The sequence below is a fragment of the Cinclus cinclus genome, chromosome 11 (genome assembly GCF_963662255.1).
Source record: "Cinclus cinclus chromosome 11, bCinCin1.1, whole genome shotgun sequence".
Lineage (NCBI taxonomy): Eukaryota > Metazoa > Chordata > Aves > Passeriformes > Cinclidae > Cinclus > Cinclus cinclus.
Window position 1 is genome coordinate 4619244 of NC_085056.1, and position 24206 is coordinate 4643449.

A 24206-nucleotide genomic window follows, 5' to 3' on the forward strand; every position below is an offset into this window, starting at 1 on the left:
GATTTGGGTTGGTTTGGATTAAGGAGAAACGTCCAAGAACAACTCACTGATTTACTTTATTTCAGGACTTGGCACACAGCTTGGACCAAGTTCAAAATCCAAAGACACTGTGCCAGAAAATGCTACGGAAAGAGCAGAGAGATAGGAGACATCTGGACTGTGTTAGAAACTTAGAGCCATAAAGTCCTTTAAAAATATTCGCTGCTCATGTTGGGACTTCTCTTGTTTTTGCTTCAAACAATCCAAATGTTAAAATTATGTTTCAAATTAAAAGTGGAAAAAGAAAAAACCAACACCAACAAAAACCCAAAGCCTCCCCTCCCCCAAGAAGAGAACCCTAAGCCGGTTACAAAAGCAAAAACAAGATTATTTTAATGATCTCAGAAGAAAAATGAACACTCCTACAGAGAATGCAGTAATTCCCAATAGCAGTGCATCAATGCTCCTACAGTGAAAGTGATAATTTTCAATATTATTGCATCTTCTCACTGCAAACTTCTCACGCAAGTAGGACAGCAAATGTGTCTTATAAAAACACATCTCTGATCATTTAATATTTCTGCTTTGACACCATTTTAGCCCATCCAAGGCACACTGAAAACAGTGCCATTACCCAAAAATCTTCTTGTGGTCTGGGTTCTAGAATATAACTGGGAAAAATATTTTTAAATGGTCATTTAATTGTTTCCATCTTAATTCCAGGCATTTGGCAGCAGTCATGCTGATCACTTCACAGTTCCTTAAATGCAAGGTAATCAGTTGTGCACTCCCTGTCCAGAAAGGCCCTTACAAAAAATGAATGGAAGGAGATGAATTTGGGAAAAGAAACCACTACTGTCAATGTTTGGTAGTAGAAGAAATACAGGACAAATTATTTACAGAGTTCTCTCAGAAAGCCAAGTGGTTTTATAAATGAACTTGTCTCAAAAATTCCAACTGATGCTGCCTAATTGATTAAGCCTGGAAACAAATCTTGTCTGAGTGGGAGCAGGCAAGGCTGGTGGGCTGTGAGTCAGTGGCAGAGCTGGAGGAGCACAGGAGCCCCTGGCCCTGCTGGGGAAGGACCCTGCAGCCCTGGCCTCGGGTAAATCAACCATTTTGCTTTTATTCAACACTTTACTCACCTGCAGCTTTCCCAAGTGGAGCTGCCTGACAGCAGATGCCAGTGAAGTGGAGTCCACAGCACACAACATGCACAAGACTGCATCTCCACTCACCAGAGAGTCCCTTATTTTCCCCTCTTCCTTCTCTGAGGATGACTTGAAAGACCAAGGTCTTTAAAAGGACCTTTTAAGATCCCACAAAACACTGGTCAGGCTAGCAGAAAAGGAATTTCTCTGCACAGAAACTGCATTTCCTAAAGGTTGTAGCATGTGAAGAATCCATTTTAGCTCAAAAAAAAAAATTTCCTTAAAAGGCAAGACAATTCTAGCCTAACCTGTCTTCCAATACAAGTTCAAGCAGGACAGTTATGAGCAAATAACTAGCAAAACCAAAGTACTAGGAGAATTCAGCTGTGCACACTCCTCAAGACTATGACCAAAGCTGAGGCTCAAATATATTCAAGCAGGTTTGAGTGGCAGGTCCTAAAATTATTTTCCAACAGTGAAAACTTCTGGGAAGGGTGGATTTCATCTAAAAACATAGTACCTACTGCTTGTCAGGAATACACTTTAAAAAACAAATTAAAAAATCCAGTACTTCACTTATTCCATATCCTTGATTATTTATACCAATTAATAGGACATAGTATCCCATTCTTCCAAGTACATGCCTTGGCACAGCAAGGACTATTCTGCATTCAGCAACGTGCATCATTTCCGGCAGCCCAGCTCCAGGAATAGAAAACCAAGGAAAGCAAGACAGGCAGATAAACAAATCATTCGGATACCTGAAAACCCTGGAGATACTGTAGCTATTGTCATTTTACACCTAAGCTCCTCTGAGGCATTCTGACAGTGCCAAATGTAGATGAAAGTAAAGAATTAATTGGCTTCTTGGAAGCCAAAAGAATTCACAGAATTATGCTTGTAAGCATTGCAAACAATCCAGAGACTAAATCCTGTAAAGGACATTTTTGCCCACACTGAGCACTCCCCCATTCAACACAGCACACTCAGTTTGTTGACTGCACTACATTTGCTCAGTGCTCAATGACACACCTCATTGAAGATTTTTAGTTGTGTCATCTGCAAATTCTTTGGTATTTCATGGGTCTGATACTGCTTCTATGGTTTGTAGTCATTTGCACCAACTTCTAAACTTCTATTAAACCTGTATCACAGCATTTCACAGGCAGTGCAGGAGACAGAATTGTTAGTTCTCATTCAAAATATTTTATTTCAAAAGACAAAGAGTACAGGACTACAGAAACAACAGGAAAAAATACCTGCTAAAGACTGTACTTTAGAGTAACATCTTTGCTACGAATTAACCTCAGCTGTTATGGTCATGCAACAACCAAGGCAGAAAAGTCTCTCCAGCCCAGTGGAGTCGGGCCAAATAGAAAATCATCTTCCCCTGTCATCCAACAACAAACAAACCCTTCTTACTGCAGATAATATTCTTCTCCTACTTCCCCATAATAACTCATAAAGCCAAATCAAGGAGGACAGATGCAGGCCTGAGCTATAAAATCCAGATTTCATTTCCTATCACTCCCCTCCCCCAGGAGCTCAGGGGTGTTTAGATTCTGGGCTGTGGCTTAAGTCCATCTGTGTTCTTCAAGTATAAACATCTTCATTGAAACCAGACTCATCCTGCACAGCCATTCATTTAGTGAGCTCATCTGTGAGAGACACGGGCTGGCACATTTCTATGACAACCAATAAAAGAATCAAAGCAAAGGAAATACTGTCCTTCCTATCAGTTCTCAACTGAGCTAGACATACATACACATCCTAAAGACACACTTCAAAGAGGGACCTAAAAACCTGAAAAAGTGTTTTCCCCAAAAAAAAATCTCTTTAATAATGAGTCCAAGTGGCTTGTTTTGTTTAAATATCTTGTTGTGGGTTGGCTCAATAAGAAAAATTAGAAGTACCGTTTTCTCTCCTTGAAGAACAAGCTTCATCATTTGAAAATATGCCCTTTTCCCTTGCTGGATCTCAATATTTTTTCTTTAACACCAAGACATCCTAGACATAAGGCTTCAGCTCAAGCTCAAGATACATTTTCTTAAAGCACTGCTTATTTAGAAATCCACACACTAAACCAACTCAGTGTCAGAAAAGTAAAGCAGCTCTTTCTCTGACATACACTGCCAGTCAATGCAGAATTCATACTGTCCTTATGGTTGCTATTCCATCCCTTCAAATCACTCACTGGCAGCTTACACAATTCATTAATTGCAAGTAGTTAGGATTGTTTTCACTAGTATGGCACAGATGCCAAATCACACTTAGTGATTCCCAACAAGAGAGAAAGATGCTATGAGTAAAAACAATGGAATAGACTCACAGAATCCAGACATGCCAAGCCACAAATATAATGCCAAAAAATAATGTTTTCTTCTCCCCTTCTCTCCACCCTAATTTTCTGAGATCCAGTCTCAAGCCGGACTTTGCTGAGATAGGCAACCTTTTGTGGCTTCCACTAAGACCCCATGTGCTTGCAACACCTCGAGCCATGTGACCACAGAAATAATAAATCACAGGAATAAAGAGACTGATTTTTTTTTTTTTTTTTTTTTTAAGTCACAGAAACCTCAAGTGCAACTTTGTCTACTATGGTCAATCCTTTCTCCTGGCATCATTAAAGGTTTCCCAGTCACAGATAGACTGCACTCATCAACTCAATGATTTTCATCTCTACAGTGTTTTGACTTGATCTTTTACTCACAAGTCATCTTGTTTAATTTGCTTCAGACATTTTTCCACACACAATTCAGAGTAGTGATACACTGCCAGGCAAAGTACTGAGATGTTCCCAAAGGCATAGATGAAGGAAAAATCAGTTATCAGTGGATATAAAAGGCATTTCTTACTTCTTAACCAGCCTGCCACAGATGAAGAGCATGGCTGTAACATTATGGCTGCTCGAGTCAGGCAAGTGAAATCACTGTGACCTCCTGGTGGAATTAGATGGTAGAAAGACAGAAAGTGCCCAAGCCCAGCCCTAAGGCCTCATTGATACTACCAAAACTCTAGATAGTAGTAACACATAAAGCCACAGGAAAGGGCATTTCCTTTCACTGACCAGATCTGCTTGGCCAATGATCAAATCAAAAGATGTAAGATACAAGCTTTACACTCAAAAATTCAATCAAGACGTAGGACTCTTGATTTTAGCTAATTTCTAGTCAAAAGAAAAGTGCACCCATTTATCTTTTTTTAAACAAGTAGTGCTGTAAGTGGCAAACTGCATTTTTCTGTGCAATGTTTGCCATGCTACAAAACTAATAAAAACTCAGTCTGAAGCACTGCCTAAGAGGTCACATGGTGAATGCCACAAGACCCCATTCTGTACTAGCTCTCACCTAAGCCTGCAATGGGCAAAAGTCAGAAAAACAGGCACTTGGGCAAAACCAGAATCAGAGTACATCTGATTCTGAAAACTGTGTTATCACAGAGCAAGACTGATTTCCATAAGTGTAGCACATTCTCTTCTCCAGTTTAAATCTGCAAATGTTAGGCTGCAGTGTTTATGTTCTGCTGCCTACACATGGCATCAGATCTACCCACTAGGAACACATTACTGTCTGCAGGAGACAAGCACCCATCCATTCCAGAACAGACCACACACTATCGTTATTTTTCCAGGTCTCTGCAGGGGTATCCTATGCCACAGCCTCTCTCTAGAATACAAAAATATGCTTCCACTGCTGTGGCCAATGCAATGGTTTGCAGGTGGTGATCAGTTACAAACAGGAACCACCCCTCATTCTGCTGCACCACACTGAAGAACCCAGCAGCAAATAGTCCCCTCCTCATCTCCACTGCTCACATTTCTGGGCACTCAGAAATGCACATCTTTACACATCTGATTTTGTCCCCACAGCTGATAGATAATAAGGCAAGTGAAAATTCAAGCTACATAGCGAGGACTTTAATACAGGGTAAATGTGATGGACAACACACACAACCTCTTTCAAAGGTCAAGATCTACTCGCAACCAGAGAGATCCTGTTTTTTTCCTACACAGATGAGACTTTCAGTTCCCTGATGAGGAAATGAAGTGATGTGACATTAAGCAGCACATGAATCTCTTCAATTAATGCATTCTGCATAACAGAGACTTCCAGGGAATTATCTGCAACCACAGCAGGGCCTCGCTCCCATTGCTGTGTCCCTGAGAATGAGTCACTCCAATTCCCACATTCTTGCTGCAGGCAGAGAGCTAAGGACTATTCCCTGCCTTCATCAGGCAAATGGCTGGAATCAAACACTGAAACTGCTTGCACAGAACTTTAATTAAGGTTACCTTATTTTCTGAAACTATGGGAGCATATTTACCATCAGCTCCCCACTCTTCATGTTGATTAGGGCTTATACTACAGGAGGTAACATTTCCAGCCCACAACCTTCAGGGAGCAAATGAATCATGTGCCAAAAAACCATGCAGAAGAGGGTAAAGAGGAAAAAGCAGTTCTGAGATAGGGGAATGCCTTACTGTTCTCCAGAATATGATGGGTCAGGAAGATCAGCTTTGTCTGCAACAGGGCTCTCCCAAGCCACGAAACTATTTATCCTAATACCATGCCAATTTAAAAGAGATTTCACCAATATTGAACTATCTTGGAGAATATAGGGACATGACAGTCGCTGGTTTTACACATTTAGGAATACTGCAATTTTAATTAAAAATAAAAAACCCCCAGAAGAGAGACAAAATATGTGCTACAAGTGGTTTCAAAATTGAGAAAGCCTTTGCTGAATACAGCTAGTAGTCTGTGTTTCATGTGATTTGCAAACTAGAAACACTGGAATTTTAGGCCAGGAGGGCGTCATTGACTAATGGGGGTTCTCCCTTCCCTCTGGAGTGTAGGTTTACAGAAGAGTAAAATCATGTTCTCCAGGCAAGTTTACATGAAATGATTTATCTCTAGCCAGCTGCAGTCAGACATCTGCTTGTTTTTACTTCACTACAGAGAGATTCACACCCCCCCCCTTATCTCCAAAGGCAGCCAAGATTATATCCAATTGTAAAGAGAAACCTCCAGCAATTATCAAAACTAAAATTTAAGAAGTCAAGTAAATTACACAGAGACCACAGATGCACCTAAGCCCCACCTAAGGCTGAAGGAGTCCTATTTAAAAGTCCTATTGACTTTTAGGCAGAGACATCACCTCTGTATCCCTTGGTTGACACACAGATCTGCCCAAATACATGAAGGTATTTCTTTGTTTTGAGAATCCCTCACATTCCACATGGGATCACACAGACAGTCCTCATGTGGTCAAATAAAGTTTGTGAACCCATGCCTCTACAGCTTTTCCATATTAATCTGCACTCTGGGCATATATCCAATTAAAGCCTCATGTATAGATCACTAGGTTACTAACTGGCTTGCATACTGGGGGGAAGGGAAGTAAGCTCATGACTGCACAATTTAACACTGCCTCTGCTTTCACTTTTGCATGCACCAAGCTTTTTTTAATCTAGTCTTACCATAAATAAAGAGTAATGACGCTTGCTGCAGAGCAGCTCAGGTCCCTGCATGCTGGAACACACAGCAGCTGATGCAGAATGCATTTACATTAAACTTAACTCCAGTGCAAAGCAGACAAGGTCTTTTCACAAACATGCTACAAAAACAGGAAGCAAAGGGGGAAATTTCACAGTGTTTGGAAACAGCAGAGCATTGTTTGTACGCGTTTCTCTTACAATTCCAAAATAAAAAAAAGGGTAACATGAAATCTGAGCACAGCAAGAGCCTTAGATCAGACACAAAGGTCTCAAGACAGCAGCACTCAGAAGATCTCCAGGCACAGACTGTACAGGCAAGAAGATGCACAGGGTTTGTTCTCTTATTTCTGCTAAGAAAATCTGACAAGTAGAGACACAACCTCCCCAACCCTTGACGTTAAACCTAGATAATGTTACACAGCACTACATCTTTATCTCAATTAAAGTGGGTATGATAAACGAAGAGGCATTAGCAAACACAGAACCCACCAAACGTAAACATTCCCTTCATTTTTTAACTGTGTTCAAAAGGGAAGGTACAATGGCACAGCCACAGTGTGGGCTATCACTGCCCCACGAGAAGAAGCTGCACTGTGGACAACATCCCTTTGAGATGAGTCAAACCGTTCCAGTCACAAGCAACCACAGACTCAGACTTCCCTTTTCTGCTGGAGCACACAGATCCATCCAACCTCTAGCCTGAAGCTGCTTTAATTCTTTCCTCCCATCACCTCCTTTCTTTCCCTTCCTCCTTCAAGCCCACTCAGGCTACGCTGTAGCACCATGAACTCACAATAGACAGATAATGTACAGTTAGTGCTGCCTCAAACCCAACTCATCCCAGGTTTAAAACTGACCAACCTACACTCCAATCCACAGGCAGAGAGCAGAGGACCTGCTCCTGCATTTGGGTAAGCACCACCAAGGGCTCAGTACCTTCCCCTGTTGTATCTCTGTATGAGGGAGAAGCCTGATACACAGTCAACTCCCACAACACATTAAATTATTTCACCATATTTAAAGTACATTAGTCAACCCAAGTCACCAGGGGTATTTTAAATAATTTTTAATAAATCAGGAGATTAATTTCAAGGGAGGCAGTGACATAGCACCAAAAGAAGCATACACCAGTGTTAAGCAAAAAGCCACTAGAAATGTCTCAGTGTCAACACATTTTTCACTATAAACACCACAGAAAGAAGACACTGCAGTCCTCAGGGCAAATGCTGGGCTGCAAAGGCAAAGTGGTTACCTGGAAGGGGCATGTCAATATTTAATACCAAAGAAAGTGCATGTCCGGCCCTGCACATTTCATTTAATTTCAAGCTTTTCCAGCCTTATTTCCTGTTTCATTCACAGCAATCACAAAAGATTAATTACTCAACCTTAGGAAATGTGTTTTCAGTCAGCCAAGACATGTTGACCATGCCCCTACTTTCACCTTCAGTAACAAAGTCCTGTGCCAACACAAGTTTTATACTTGCTTCTATGTCCACATTATTTGATTGCAAAGTAGATAGGATTTTCAATGCCAAGACTCCATTCAAACCACTTACTCCTCTGGGAGAGGAAGAGTCTGTTCCATGGCTCTGGATGTCAGGTTAATTTTTAGTTTAAAATTAAGTATCTTTCCTCAAAAGTCACCATAACAGCATTGGGGGGAAAAAAACAAAAACAAACAAACAAAAAAACAAAAAAACAACTGGAGGATCTGAAAGAACCATAAAGAATAGAAAGAAAACCTAAAGTAATGCTGAATAATTTGCACTTGCATAATATCTTTCATCAGCACTCTTCCATATAGGGGCTGCATTTCATACCAAACATGATAGGGAATACTACTTCAAGCCCTTATTACACAGCTGGAGTGGCTACCCCTTTAGTAAGGAATATCTGAAGAATTACCAGCGTTCCTGCACTGAAAGAATAAGCTGAAGCTCCTTTTCCAATTCAGTAATTGTGCTACTGTAACTATTTACTAAAGGCAGAAGTTTACAGCAGTTGCATAGATTTTTATTCTGGTTTAAACAATGACTGAATGACATCTGTGACATGACGTTGTTTTCTCTTCCTCCAGACACCCAAATAAACCTCTCTGTTCTACGTTCCTGTGCATAAGGAACACAAATGCTTCACTGAACATGATTCATCTTCCACAAGGAATCAACAGGTACTCAAACTATGGGCTGACCAGCAAGACAAGGACACAGATGGATCTCATTCAGCACAGTCCATCAAAGGAGATGGAAATCTCTGCTGCAAAAGTAAATTATGTTCTTCAAGAATCACTGGGCCTTTTACAGTTTCGTTCCCCTCCTCCCACCCTCTTTCTCAGAGCCAGGGTACTGAGCAAGCTGCTCAGATGACAGAACACCACAGTCATCAGAGCATTTTGGAGCCAGAGCACTGGAGGCAGGCACACACAACTCACTGACATCCAGTGCCCTGCCTGGCATCAACAGCCCAGGCAAAGAAACCTCTCCCTGTGCAACCACCCCTTCAAGCTGCCAGGAACAATGCAACATCAGATCCCCAGCGACAATAACGGCACGGCCACCAGAAGAAAGAGCTGCAGAACTGCATTATCTTACACAGATCCTCTATTTAGGAGTCCACATAGAGTTCTACTTTCAGTTTCCTACCTTCTTACACCTTGCATTGTGCCAGAGAGAAACATGGTGTTCTCAGATGCCTCTGCAATCATATTCTACTCAAGGGATTCCTAAATTTATGAGCACAACATCAAGAAGTTTGTACAGGAAATCCAAGGTTTGAGAAAGGAAAGAGAACTGCCAGTCTTCTCACAAAAAAGAATCACAACACCCTGCTTCTTTAACAATTTTGCAAGCTCATTCTCAACCTGAAAATTTCAGTGCAGTCAAGGTTTCCCTGACTTACTCTTTATTTCTGAATTCAGTCTTAACAGCCTCTGAAGCAAGAGCAAAGTGGTAGGTTGTCAGAAGTGACTATTATGAGAATACACAAAGCACACACGCTGCAGAAAGCAAAGACTTGAACTGATTGGCACCTGGCTCCCCAGCAGATATTTTCTTTGCAGGAAGATTGAAGGGTAGTGAGAAGAGCACGACACTCTGGGCCACATTCTGCTGTCACTCACTCTCCCACGCTTCCACTGATTTTTAATGACGTTTACAACCATTAAGAAAATGAATAGCCATCAAAATCAGGAGAGAAGGCGCAGACACAATGCAAAGGAAAATCACTTCTGCTTCAGCTCCCACAAGTGATCTATCAGGAGCAGTAGGGCAAGGCACTACTGATCCTTGGTATCCAACCTTAGGTCCTCCAGAGCGAACCACAGATGCACACACCAACTAAGAAGGAACTGCAAACTTATTATGAACCAACAGTGGCAAAGGTGTCTGATCTGCATTTATCTGACTCTTCATTTTCCCCACATACAAAAACACTGACCATATAGCACTTGGAGATGGTTGAAGCACAGTGAAGTTGAAAGCCAAGGATTACTAGAATGAAGATACTACACTTTCATCCAAAAATCTATTTTCCCTGTTTTAAAGGCCAAAAATAATCCCTCTTCTTCCTTGTTCGCAGGTCAAACAGAGATTCATATTTATAGAAAAAAAACCTACACACCCTTAATATTTTGATTTTAGAAGTTGGAGTCCACTTGGCAAGTTTCAAAATCTTTTTTTTAAAGCAGTCTCCACTTTACTATTAATAATGCCCATCGCTGGAAATGGATCCCTGGAAAAGTCATTCAGTTTTATTCTAGACAGCAAACCTAGCCTGCTCACAATACCCACTAATTTCATTACAGTAGCAAACAAGAAACTCTTGTGGTACAACAGAATCCCACTACAGCAGGGACCAGCCACAGTAAGAGGCACCTGCCAATCCCACTTATATTCAAATAACCAAAACAGACAAAGACTGAGAAGGAAAAAAAAAAAAGGCAATATCTCAGCTTCACCATTGAGAAATACCTGCTCAGTATTGTCTGAAATGTACTACAGGGAATGCACCATGGGGTATCTTTAGGAAGTCTGGTGAAGGGGGGGGGGGGGGGGGAAGGGGGGGGGAAAGGGGTTCTTTTAAAAATTTTTGGAACTATCTCACTGCAAATGAAATTACCTAATGTTGCTCAGTTGATGTTAATTGTCCATACATAAATAAAAAATTAGGACAGTTTTTTGTTTACAAAACTCTTGCCTTACCGTCAGGTTTACATCATCAGAAATCTCATCATAAATATGCATGGACATTCACACACTTCAAAATATGTACAACTTATTTCTAACCAAAAAAAATACTATTTCTGATCCTCATCTGCTAATACAGTTTCTCTTTAGGTCTAAGAAAAACATTAAGCAAAATATAAAAGACTTGCATTTGGGAATACAATTAACTATTCTCAACAAAGCCCTTTGATATAGCTTAATCTCAGCTTTCTTCATGCAACACTTACTGTACTACATGTGGCATCTTTGAAAACAAAATCCTACAAAACCTAAATTCATTTCTGTGTACTAATAAGGTCTGAGTTTTGAATTTTTCAAAAGGAGAAAAATATTCCGTTTTATTTAGCCTTTCTTTAAGGACTAGAAATCCAAAAAAGAAAAGTTCTTTAGTGACAGTGCCAAGCATTCAACATTCCCATTCTTAATATCAAGAAATTAGTGATCGGGAGTTTAAGAAGCATTAGATAACCATTTTTTAGTCACCTTTTTTTGAAGTCCTGGCAATTACTCTTTTAATCAATGAAAGCAATTATTTCCTTTAAATTTTTCATCCAGTGTGAAAATCATGCAATCCCTCAGTCACAGGAACAAGAACTTCAGAGGAGCTGCAGCATACACTTTAAAAAGTGCAAGAGCTCTTACCCCTGTAACAAGTTGATATTCTGAGCAGACACGGCAGACAGGTGCTCCAAGAGAGCCCCATTTTAAACCTCCCACTTTGCCACGACCTCAGAAGTGAAAATGGCCACAGGTGCAAATATCAAGCAAAGTAACAGCAGAAACAGCAGCAGCACCATCTTCCTACGCCTTCAAGGATTTGGGAGCAGCTGCCCCTGTAGAGGATCCATCCTCCTGCAAACTTCAGCCACAATCACATAACATAGCAGCATTTCAGCAAATTTCAAGACCAAATGGGGGAAAAGAGAGCTATTTGCAGCAAGCAGCATTTTTTTTCTTAATAAAACTCTATTATAGTCTGAGAAAGAGAGACAGGACGGAACTGGCACATGCCCCACAGAGCAGCAGTGGTGGCTGGAGGATTCTGAGTGAGGTTTTCCCCATAGCTGAATGTCACAAACTCACTTTCCACCAGGACAGCATTGTCTAAAGGTTAGCATAAGAGTGAGAGAGCAACAGCTTCTACACCAGCTCTGCCTAACAGGGAATTTTCCAGCAACCCTCTCGTTCATGGAACAGCCATTCCAGCCACTGCAGGTCACTCGGCACCTTGAGACCTGCCAAGCAGAGGGAGAAAATGGGGCTCTGCGAGCTGTACAAGGCTAGGAGGGGAGTCAGCCACGTCGCGCAGCCAGCAGCCGAGCGCGAGCTGCACGGTGATCCCTCGCTGAACCTTCCTGGCTTTCTGAACAGCACATCCTGCCATTCACGTTACAGGCAATGAATGGTAATCCCTCTCCTCAAATTACCCTCCTGATTTCAACAGAGCGAGACCAAGAATGTACGTGACTGAGTGTACTTCCAGTTCAGATTAAAGTAATTGCAACTTGACGAGTTTCTTAGGCTCGGTCAGTAATGGCACATACCTAGCAGAAACACTCAAATCCAGCAAAAACATACACCTTTTTATTAAGTTTCTCAAAAAAGGAAAAGTACTTAATATTACTTAAAAGCTTACTAAAAACTCAGATGAAAGTAGAAGAACATAGTCTTCACCATACCCTCATGCCCTGGACACCAGTCTGTGACCTGGCAGGTTACCTGCTTGTATTTCCCATTCTACTGGCTCTGTCCCATCAGTCATGAGACAGCCCAAAGGGCAAAGTCAACAAATCACTTTAAGTACTGGAAATGGCAGCACTGGTAACAACAAATGTCCACAGATCCCAGAACATGGGTCCCCTCTTTCAAAACCTAGAGAGTATTGTTAAATTCTACTGACTTTTAAGTCTATGAAGTAAAGGCCTTTTAACTTAGCAGTTGTGACTTTGTGTTTTCCTCCACAACCACAAGAGCTAAAACTTCACTCACCACTGACGTGATCAGTTATAATGTATGCTTTTCAATTGTCTTTTCCTTTTCCTGGTGTTGTCCCTGCATTCTTAAATATTGTGCAAAACAGGAAAATTTTAAGCAATGATTCAATAATATATTTTTTTTGGCACCAATTCCAGCCTACCATGTTTCCCGCTCTCTTCTTCCTCAGTAGTCTGGCGGACTATGCACTGAAACACATCACCTCCCTGATCCAGTGAAAACACAGACAACAAATCTGCAAAAGGTTCAAACAGAGAAAGTGCTCCCCAGCCAGCTCGCAGAGATTTTTCTCAACTTGACCCTGCAAACTGTTAAGTGCTTACAAAAGATGGATTGACAGGGTATGGCACGGATGCAGAAATGAATGGCACAGGCCAGGGCTGACTCAGCCAGCACTGCTGCCAATGACACTGCATCGGCAGATGGTGCAAAAAAAAGTTATTTTATTGAGTGCACATACATGCACAAGCTCTCTGAATGGATTATACATGCTGAAGCATCAATCATCTTCAAACACCTGGCTATTTGTGGAATCAAGCACTATGTTATCTGCGAACACACAGAACAAAACTGATGCAACTAGCACTGCTCAAAACACCAATAAACAAGCCACAATCCACCCATGCAACCCACAATCTAATTACTTCTGAAGACTCCAAAAGACTTGAACTATTTGAGGTAGGTCTCTTTTCTCATAAATCCTTTATGAGGAGATGAGTAAAACCCCATTAAGGTTAGCCGTGCTTATTAACATAGAAGGAAATTGTATCGTGTTAAACTCATCTGTTACCTAAGAATTTCAAAAGTACCAACAAATTATATGCAATAAATTGAACAGTTCAAAAAAAAAAAAAATCACTCTTTTCTATGTACTAAACCTACCACCTTTTTCCTCCAAAAAGGTCCCTCAGTGCACACAGTTCTGTGAATGATTTTGGTGGGACCAAGGCTTCAGCCTCTGTTCTCCCACAGTTGCTAACAAAGCAAACCTAATATTTTACACTGGAACATCTGTGCAGATGGAACTCTCAGCATAGCCTCTCACCTCCAAAAAAACCAAACATTCTTGCTGAGTTTCACAGAATCACAAAATGGTTTGGGTTGGAAGGGACCTTTTAAGGATCACCTTATTCCATGCCCTGCCATGGGCAGGGACACCTTCCACTATCCCAGGTTGCTCCAAGCCCCATCCAACCTGGCCTTGGACACTTCCAGAGCAGTCACAGCTTCTCTGGGCAGTACATCCTTTCCTGGCAGGACTACGCCCCACCTTGGATGATCTATCAGACTCATCCTATCACTATTATAACCACATTTATAATGTTCCACTGAAAAAAAACAAAAAAAGTATTACCTCAGAGCTCCACAAAGGCCCAGCCCCGTGAGGGATGCTGAGCTCTTCCAAGCCCTTCTCTGATGCAGGATCAGGTCCCATTGAGAACCAGAGGCAATTTACAGTCTCTCCCATGGGGACTATTACCACCACATCCTTACTAGCACCACATCTTTACTCGCCAGCCAAAATGAAAAACGAGGCACAAGTATTTCTGAGTATCCTTTTTATTTATGTTCCTGAACATGTAAAATTTACTGGCTGGGTGCTAACACTAATAGCCTTGAGAGCTCCCACTCTGTCAGTGAATATAGCTTCTGTTTTCATATTTTATATAAGCTCTGTGACATATAAACACATACCTTAACACTACTGACTTATAAATATGCTTTTTAACCACTGCAGGAACTATATATGCAAAGGTATGTTTGATAGGCATTAAACAACTTTAAAGAAATATCGTTTTAGGTTTTCTTATGTCAAACTACTAACTAATACATCAATAAAATAAGTTTGTCACAGCAGAGCAATATTCCATTAAATCACCAGGTCTTCAGAAAAATTTGGGGGTTATTAATGCAGGCACATGCCTGCATTCACTTGTGAAAGAGAATCAATTTCATCAGTACAGATAAAATGGAGCAATTTGTTCTCAATTTGCTGAGAATTCCAAATTGCCATGGCTTTTATGCAAATTATGACATGCAGCGTTCTCTCTGATGCACCTGAACCAAGTACCTGGGAGACAGCAACAACCCAGAAAAGGCAAATATACATACACCCAAAACCTATAAGGTACTACTTCTCATCAAATGAAAGCCATCACAACTGCAACAGTAAACCACAAGAACTATTAAATATATATAGTAATTTATCTTTCCATTTTTGTAACAAATAAAATTATATTAAATTGTGTTGTTATTTATGTGTTCATAATTATTTACACATGTAGTGATGGCAGACACACCAATCTAGTTTGAAGTCACATTTGGAGAGCTTCATCAACACTGCAGGACTTAAAGACAGCACTTGGTTTTCTGAACAGATTGTTTACTATTATTATTATTATTATTATAAATTCATATTCATTCTACTTGTAATCAGCATAATACTACAATATTCCTTTTTCAGGAAAGCTTTAAAAAATTCTTCTTGTAAGATTGTTTTGAAACTTCTGATGTCTGTGTAATACTTCCCACTTGAGCTAATTGTTTTTAAAGGGAAATTTAATTTCTAAAAGTGTTTTTGTAACTAATGGGAATCTGTACTAAAGTAAACAATGAGTCCAGCTTGATAGGAATTTTTGCTCTATCTTTACCAAAATAAGGAAAGAAAGACATGTATAATAGCATGCTGAAACACACACAGTAGCATGTAGCATAGTAGAATTTTAAAAAACAATTAGAAGACAATTTTCTACTTCACTTCTGTTTGAAACAGATCATGCTGCCCTGCCTCATTTAATATTAATTGGGTATGTTCTTGTCTCTAGAAGAAAACACAAATGCAGTTCCCTAATCCACTTACATTCTTGTTTCAGATGCATTTACGATTAGCCAGCCTGTCAATAAACTATTGTCCTCACACACATTTGACTGTACAGGAAAATCTTTAAAAGAAACTCAAGTCTTTTCAGGATTGTCACCAGCTTTGAACAAAACATTTACATTACACCCAACCCACCTGACAAGGCAAAACCGAGAAATGTGAAACGAGCACAAAATGCCAAAGTTTCCACCTCCTTGAGGGATATTAATGAGTAACTTCATGGTTTCAATAAAGCCTTATCTTCCCAGATGGGAATTAGAGAGGCCATCCCTAGCCAGAGACAATGAATCACTTATTTATTCTTCCCTTGTCTGCTGCACATACATATGCATCACAACTCTTCCCTGCAACCCAGGACTTTAAAACTGATTATCCTTAACAGCTACTCCCCACTGGTGCAAGAGAAAGAATGAAAGAGAAAAGCAGGGTAGAGACATGAAAGAGACAATGCAGAAAGATATTGAAGACACAGAAAAGTCACGACACCTGTGTTTAAACTACTGAAAATCAAATTTTACATTTTTCTCGAAGAAAGGGTTACTCCTAACCCAACCCTGCCCCTCCTCAAGAAAAAAAAAAACAAAAAAGAAATATTAAATTGGACTTTATTTCTGTATTTGTTTTTACTATCACTGCCCCTCAAGCTGTGCAAGGACAGATCTCACTGGTGAAAAAAAATTAGCAAGGGTGCTACATTTGAGTTTGGTAGGTGTTTTTAAAATAAACATTATTCCTCCCATGGGGGAGAAAGTCAAATTCAGCCCCAGGCAAGCTGTTGTCTGACAAACAAAGTTTCTAAGTGTCAAAATTTCCTACTGGGACTTTAGCATTTACAGTAACAAAACAAAACAGAAAAAAAAGCTACAGATCTGTATTCACTTTCTCCAAAAAACACTTAACCAGAATGAAACCCTGGACATGATGCGAGTGAAACTGTAATGGTGACACTGTGCTATATTTAAGCAATTCTCTGAGAAATAAGAACATGAAGCAAACAATAGAAACACACATAAATTAGATGAAGTCCTAACACCTACAGTTATGGGACTGTCCGCAAATTAATTCCTGTCCACATATGGGTATATACCAACTCAGAATACACTTATTATTTTTTTATTAACATGGACTTATTTTAATTGAAACACCCACTTATCATAATGTCAAAAAACACACTTTACAGAGAAAATTATTTTTTCCTCCCTAAATTTTGCTAAAATAAGATGGCCTAACAATTGTACCACTGCATTCTTGCATAGCACTTCTGCTAACAAAAACTAACTTGTCAGCACAAAAATTTTAGCTGCCTAAATAAACAACAAATCTAATTACCTCTCAAAAAATGCAGGCAGTCTCTATATTCAGACTTATGCACGTGGGCACATATTATGTCTATTCATGAAATAAACTATAGATGAATAATCCATACACAAACTAATGCTAACTTCTATATTGCAGCCCAGGGACGGACAAGTAAGAGCTTGTGGGGAGAAGAATTTAATTCAAATATATGTCTCAAGTGACAATAAAAAGGATATAAAGTGCTTAGAATCAACAAATAACTTACCCTTGTACTCGGCCATAATTTGCCAGATCTGGATTTAGTTGTCATTACAACTTTTGCTTTCAAATGCAAAACAAAGTGATGTTATTTTCCCGTTCCATTTTATTCTTGTTATATAGAATGCAGTAAAACTTGTCATGCCAGAGGATTTGCAAAGGGATGATGTGAAGGTTAATTACTGGCTGCTCATAAAGCATCCTGCCTGTCGAAAGCCCCATGTGTAAAAATGACCTTGTTATCAAAGCTGTTGAGTGCTCCCAACGGTCATTTTCAATGGACAGGATGGATATTTTTCTTTAGCTCTCGAAAACCAAATTAGTTGCATTCGAACATCTACCTCCAGTTTGAGGAGGTTTTGGCACCGTGTCTGTACCCCATTTCTGTAGGGGATAGGGGTTAAACTACCACAAATTTTGCTTAAATCACATCTTTCCAGCTCAAAATGAAAAAGACTAAAATGTAGGTATCATAGAACCAATGTCTGAAAGATACCTGCTAAACCTACCCACACATTCAGGCAACAAGTGAATGCAGATCCTATCCTTGTTCCCTAATTACCCCCTGGAAACCAAAGACACTACTTGAAACAATAAACTACAGATATTTCTGCGAACAACAGTACTTGTAGGGTGAGTTAGCACTGGGAAAAAATGATAAGGCACAAGACCAAGACGAAGAGAACTGCTCAACAAAATGGAGCCTGCAATGCTACGCACAATGCTTTAGTATCTTCTTGCTATTTATACACACAAAGTAATTAGGAATGAGAACACCTCAACATTAATTAAAGTACAGCCCCATAGGACTTCAGAAATCTTTTCACAAATGGTTTCTCTGGTGACAGCTTTGCCAGCAAGCAGAGTTTGGCGTGTCCTGTAAAAATACAACTTCATGCCTGATATTGCTACATTGCAGAGAACAATATCTGAAGCATCATCATGCCTCTCTCTACCCATATCCTCCTCCTCGACTTAGAAATAATCAGCTATGGATACAGCCAGGGAAATGCCTCATCTCCACTAATATTCAACTCCCCCTCTACAATGATGGTATCTTAACAAAATGAAGAACTGCAAAAACTCCTCGTGCTTGTGTCTGTCAGGAGCTTTCTCCAGCAGTGCTCAACCAAATCTTCATTCTCCCTTTAAGCAGTAGTTCTATCAAAGAAAGAAAATATTCCCTTGGAAACACCCTCGAGAGCCCAGTGGAAACGGCAAGCAGAGATGTCATTGTGGCACAAAAAAGAGCTCTGTGAGAACAGGCAGCTGGCCTACCTGAAGGTTAAAGTAGCTCCCACTGAAAAACCTGCTCTGAATACTTCAGAGCAGAGCAGAGCATGATGCAGGAGAGACATTTACACACACTATGTCTGTGTACCAAGGTGTGAAAAAAACCAACCTCCGAGCACAGCACAGGCTGGATGAAATCCATTGAAATATACCATTAACAGAAATCTACAAAAAAGCCAATCCACTCTCCCGTATCAGTGTCCTATAGGAAGGCCAGATGAAGCCATTGAGAAAAATGAGACATTCACATATAAATCAAAAAAAGACAGGATGCAAGTACTGATTAAAGATCAGTGTAAAACATGTTCTGTTAATCGCCTATTAGATAAAATGTGTAATCACTCTATATACTCCACAAATATTCACATAATATTGGCCATTAAATTTTAAGTTGGATATGAACATATAAATCATATTTTTCAAGACGGCATCCGCCTATTGTACATCTTCTGTAACGCTGATATCATCACCTCACATTTTTCTCTTGCATCATTATCCAGCAGGAAGAAAAACCCTGAAGGAATCTCCATATTTTCCAATCACATTGCTTGTATCTGGGCAGGTTATGTGACCGCCAAATCAGAGCCCCAGAGCAGGCCTGAACCACAGCAAAGTCCGCACGCAGCCCGAGCCTTCGCTCTCAATTTAAAAGCATCCTCCACCTCCCTCACCTCCAACTTGGCCAAGGTGCCAGCAGGTATCTGCCCACTTTGGTTTCGGACAGAAAGGGCTCGGTATGGCGACTGTATGTCGGGGTCATGTTGAGAGGGAAGGAATTTTTCTTTTTTTTTTTTTTTTTTTTTTTTTTAAGGGGGGGAAAATTCAACAACAACAATAACAGGAATGGTAGCTTTGTTGGGAAATTAAAAAAAAAAAAATAAAACACACCAAAACTGAAAAAAACAAACATCCACAGGATCACGAACAAGAAAAAAATCCTTTCAGGATTTTCGCCGGCATTCCGGGAGCCAGTGGAGCCGATCCCCCCATCGCCCACCGGCGGTCCCCGCCAGGTCCGGCCGCTCGGGGACTCCGGACCCCCGGGCCCCGCGCACCGCGGATGCCCCGCGGCGGGGCTGCTGCACCCGGGCGGGCTCTTACCGTAGCCGAGGCGACGCTGTTGTCCGCCAGGGTCAAGTGGTGCGGCTCCCACCGCCGCAGGAACTTGGAGGTGAGGATCTTGCTGAGAAACGTCCGGGGGTGCCGAATGACACACACCTGGATGTCCCCCTCCTGCAGCAGCTTGTACCTCATGCCGTTGCAGTGGAGCAGGGCTCTCCGGCACGGCGCGGCACCCATTTTATTCCCCTCGGGAGCGGACATCTCGCCCAGCAGCGGCTTGCTCTCCTCGGGCTGCCTGCGGTCGCTGCCCCCGCCGGAGCGATCCATGGCAGCCCCACGGGCCGGCTCGGGGGTGGCGCTCGGCAGCCCGCGGGAACCGGTCTCTACGGCGAGTAGAGACGGGTACAACCAAACAAAATAAAAATCAAAATAAAAACTATAACAAAAAAAAAAAATCCAACCCCACGCGGCAGATTAAAAAAAAAAAAAAAAAACACGCTGAAGAGAGGAAAAAAAATAAGAAATTCTGTCGGGGAAGATGGAGGTAGGGACTGAGGCGCACCAAGGGGAGAAGGGGAAAAGGGAAGCGATAAAATCCTTATTCAAACTTCCCAATCCGCCCCGGCGGGTCACAGCGCCGCGTCCATGCTGCCGGGCGGGCGCCGGCCGAGCGGAGGGTCGGCTCCCGCGGGGGCGGCGGACAAAAGCCGGCGGTGGTGGCGGCGGTGGCGGCGCGGGGGGCTCCTGACGGCGGCGGCGGCGGCGGCGGGGGCTGCGGGGCGTCCGGCCGCGGTTCCTTCCTTCCCCCCGGGGCGTGTTCGCGGGAGCGTGCGGCGGCGCGCGTGCATGTATGTGGGTGCGGGTGCGCGCCCGTGGGAGCGGGTTTGTGCGCGTGTGTGGGTGTGTGTATGAGCGTGCCTGCCTCTGTGTGTGCGGGTCCGTGTGTGCGGGTCCCCACGCGCGCTGCCGCCGCCGCGGCAGGAGGAGGAGGCGGCGGGAGCGGCGGGCGCTGCCGACACAGCCCCTCCGCCGGAGCGGCTCCGCGCGCCGCGATTGGCCCCGCCGACGTCACGTGCCGCCCTGCCTGACGTCAATGGCCGCGGAGCCGCTCCGGGCAGCGGCGGCCGCGGGAGGTGCGCGGGAAGCGCCGCGCCCCTCACGGAGCCCCCGGGATCGTTCGGGCTGGAAAAGACCTCTGAGATCATCGGGTCCGACCTGTGACCGAACGCCGCCTCGTCGAGCAGACCGCGGCAGGGAGTGTCGTGTTCTGTCTTAAACACCTCCGGGGACGGTGATTGCAGCACCTCCCCGGGCAGCCCGTTCCGATGTCTGTTCGCCCTTTTTGTGAAGAAATCCCTCCTAATGTCCCAGCCTAAACCTCGCCCAGCGCGGCTCCTCGGGGCATGAGGCTGGGCAGGGCTGGAGGTGTGCGGACACCGCCAGGCCCCTCCACCCTGAGGGAACCCCGCGGTGGAACCTGAAGGAAGGAGGAGACTCGGTGCGCTCCGTGTCCTCTCATCGCAGCCCTGCGCTGGCAGGAGCCCGGGCAGGGCGCAGGGGTTGTGATCACCTCTCCTTTTAGGTGACAAATCATCGCAGGTTGAGTTTTGAGCATCCTCACTCTAGCGTTAAGCTCTTTTACACCCCCTGCAGGGAATGGCCAAGGAAGCCCGTGCCAGGCTGCTGGCACTTCAGCAGTGATGTTCCCTTTTCTCTGGCTTTATGGAGGAACCGAGAAAGGCTGCGCTCCCCAACGCAGCAGCCCTTGGAAGCCCAGGGAGAGCAGCACCTTCTCACACTGTGCTGGGCAGGGTGTGGAGTGTCCTCTGATCGTCCACAAAGTAGTGCAATCGTTTATTTAAAAAAAAAAAAAAAAGGCAATGAAAAAACCAACTCCCTTCTAAGCCTTCTAAACCGCTTAAGAGCTGAGGGATGCTGTGTGCAATACAGATGCCATGCCTAGAGAAATGATACCATCAGTACTTGCTTTTTTTCTCAGTGGTAGAACTCAGATCTTGTTTCCAATTTCCTCATTTGCACAACCAGGTTAGGACCAATTAAAGAAAATATATTCTATCTAAATATGTGCACATGCCATTGAACTGTGGGTATTACCAAGGTCCAGAATTTAGAAAGAATTTACAGTGCTGTTTTAGATCGTGTTTGCAATATATTCAGAGAAAATATAAACCTTTATACTTGAAATACTTAGAAGTATAAGCTCCCCTCTGATTGAGGGAGGTTGGGAGAGGGTCTGCTCTGTGGTGAGCGATTATTCCAGAGTGTATGCCCTGACTTGGTTTCTGGTGGCATCTCCCCGTGCAGTAGTTCTTGGATAGGTCACCATGCCAAGAGAGGTGCTAGCAGTTGTGGGCAGCGTCACCAGCCTGCCCCAGAGAAAGCTCTTTCATCTGATCTATTTGCACCACGAGTCACACACAGATTATCTGTTGGAGAGGCAAGCTGCTACTGGAAGGGCTTGGGAGCCTTTGCCATAAAACCTTTTGTAGTGGCTGCTGTCAAAGACAATACATGACCGGCTGGACCACAATTACAGCGAGCGTGTCCGTCACGTGTGTTGTTATAGTGCTGTTCTGTTGAAATAGGCTTGCTTCTGACAGGAGAATTGCTGTTTAAACACTTTCAGAAAGGAAGGGTTTTTAACCTATCAATTACTAGCAAATTTGAGGAATACTTTTGTTGCATGTCAGCATCAAAACTATTTATAAAAAGCAAGGAAGTCTCCAGAGTACTCCCAACCCCAGTTGATAAAATGATGCAGAATTATGCAACTTGACAAAGGTTAGAAGAAAGCCACTCATTTAATGACATAATACAACCAACAGGAAGACAAAAATCTCTTTTATAGAGGTTCAAATTGTCAGTATCTCATAGTTCTGGTAATCACTTACCTCCTGAACTTAAGCAAAGTGACGGGTCATTATGCAGTAAACATTACAGGCAGTTCCCACAGAGCTTTGTACACCAGATACAGGGGTAAGTGACACAGAAATTTACCCTGAAACAAACCCAGATCTACTCATACCTACAAATATGGATGGAACTGCAATAAAAATAATAATAGAAAATACTTTCAAACCAAAGTAGAAAAGGACAACTTTGTTTAGATGCAAGTTTTTGCTGCAGGAACTGTCTGTTTCCAGGAATTCATAAGGTGCCTGGTACAAGGGAGACCTGTTCTTGTTTGACCCGAGGCACTGTTCTGGTACAAATGATTATTGTGTCGATAGCAAGACTATTCACATACACTCATCTGCACCAACACTTCACTCAGAAATAAAACCAGTAGGACGATTTCAGTGAAAGTCTGTGCAAAGCACAGAATCACAGAAGAACTAGGTTGGAAGAGACCTCCAAGATCATCAAGTCCAACCCATGAATGAGCCACCTGCTCAAACCACTGCTTTAAATCTACCACAGTTGTCCTCTCTGAGAGCTGCTCGACAACAGGAGGACGTTATGTAAGAGTCTAGTGTCCTTAAGTGAATTTCCTGGCAAATTAGAGCAGTGTTTTCCACTTGTGTTCCACAGAAGGCAGCGAAAAATCAAGGCTGGTCTATAGCGATCGACCCATGGGTTACCTGAAAGGATTCAAGTCTGGAAATCCACCATTCCAAAGTGTTGAAATCCACTGAGACACTGCAAAAGCCACTCCTAGTAACACCTCTCAGGGACAGTCCAAATCCTCAGAGGTGCTGTGCATTTGCAGCTCCCCCTGAATCGCCACTCTCAGGCTGCAGGTGTTCTTCTCTCTGAAGTAAACTCAGCACAGCACGATAAGATCAAGGCATGAAATCTCACATTGCCTGCCAGAACAGGGCAACCCAAAACCCTGTCTAGACAAGTGAAATTGAAACAGGCTGCTGGCTGCCCAGCTCACCAAAATGCACATTAGCCATTCAACCCACAATAAATAGCCGGTGTGTGACCCAGGGCTGAACACATTAAAATTAACACCCTTCCTCATATCTCCTATCAATTATAGCAAACAGAAGTTGGATCAGTTGCAATCCTGGGGTTTTTTTTGTTCTTCCAGACTTCCTCTTCTGGCTCCATGCAGCACAACAGACATCTCAGGTATATATGCTTGGCAGTATTTCAAGGTGGTGTTTGGGGAATTGCTGCATGTTTTCTTTTTTCCCCCCAAATGAACAAATCCAACCAGAAATTTATTGTGAATATGAGACAATCATCTATTTAAATAATAAGCACTGAGCAAATAATTCACAATGAAAACCACATCGGTGAAAATATACCTCTAGCTACTCACAAGATGCTTCTGGGCATGATACGAGTTTTGAATAATTCAAGAATTTGTGAGGTTTTTCTATGAAATACTTGATTTCTGTGCTACAAGAGAAACACAACCTCTGAAAGTGAAAACTGAATAGTTTACTCATTATTGTTGATACTACCACCAAGCAGAAGCTTTAAGTCAGGGCCTCTAGGTACAGGTCAAATTTGAAGAGGGAAGGAGATAGATTTGTTCTATTCTGCAGAATTATCAGGGCAATTGGACCAAAACTAAAAGTGCAGCTGGCAGGGAA

The 24206-nt window shown here is 42.4% G+C and overlaps 1 protein-coding gene across 1 annotated transcript in view; it reads right to left on the reverse strand.

Annotated features, from left to right (window-relative positions):
• CMIP (c-Maf inducing protein) overlaps positions 1 to 20523 on the reverse strand; it is a 130293-nt gene extending 109770 nt beyond the window's left edge. The window contains exon 1 of the mRNA XM_062499914.1: positions 19678 to 20523. Within this exon, the coding sequence (XP_062355898.1) occupies positions 19678 to 19965 (288 nt within the window). The 5' untranslated portion in view covers positions 19966 to 20523. The remainder of the gene's footprint in view (positions 1 to 19677) is intronic.
• Positions 20524 to 24206: the final 3683 nt, after the last annotated feature.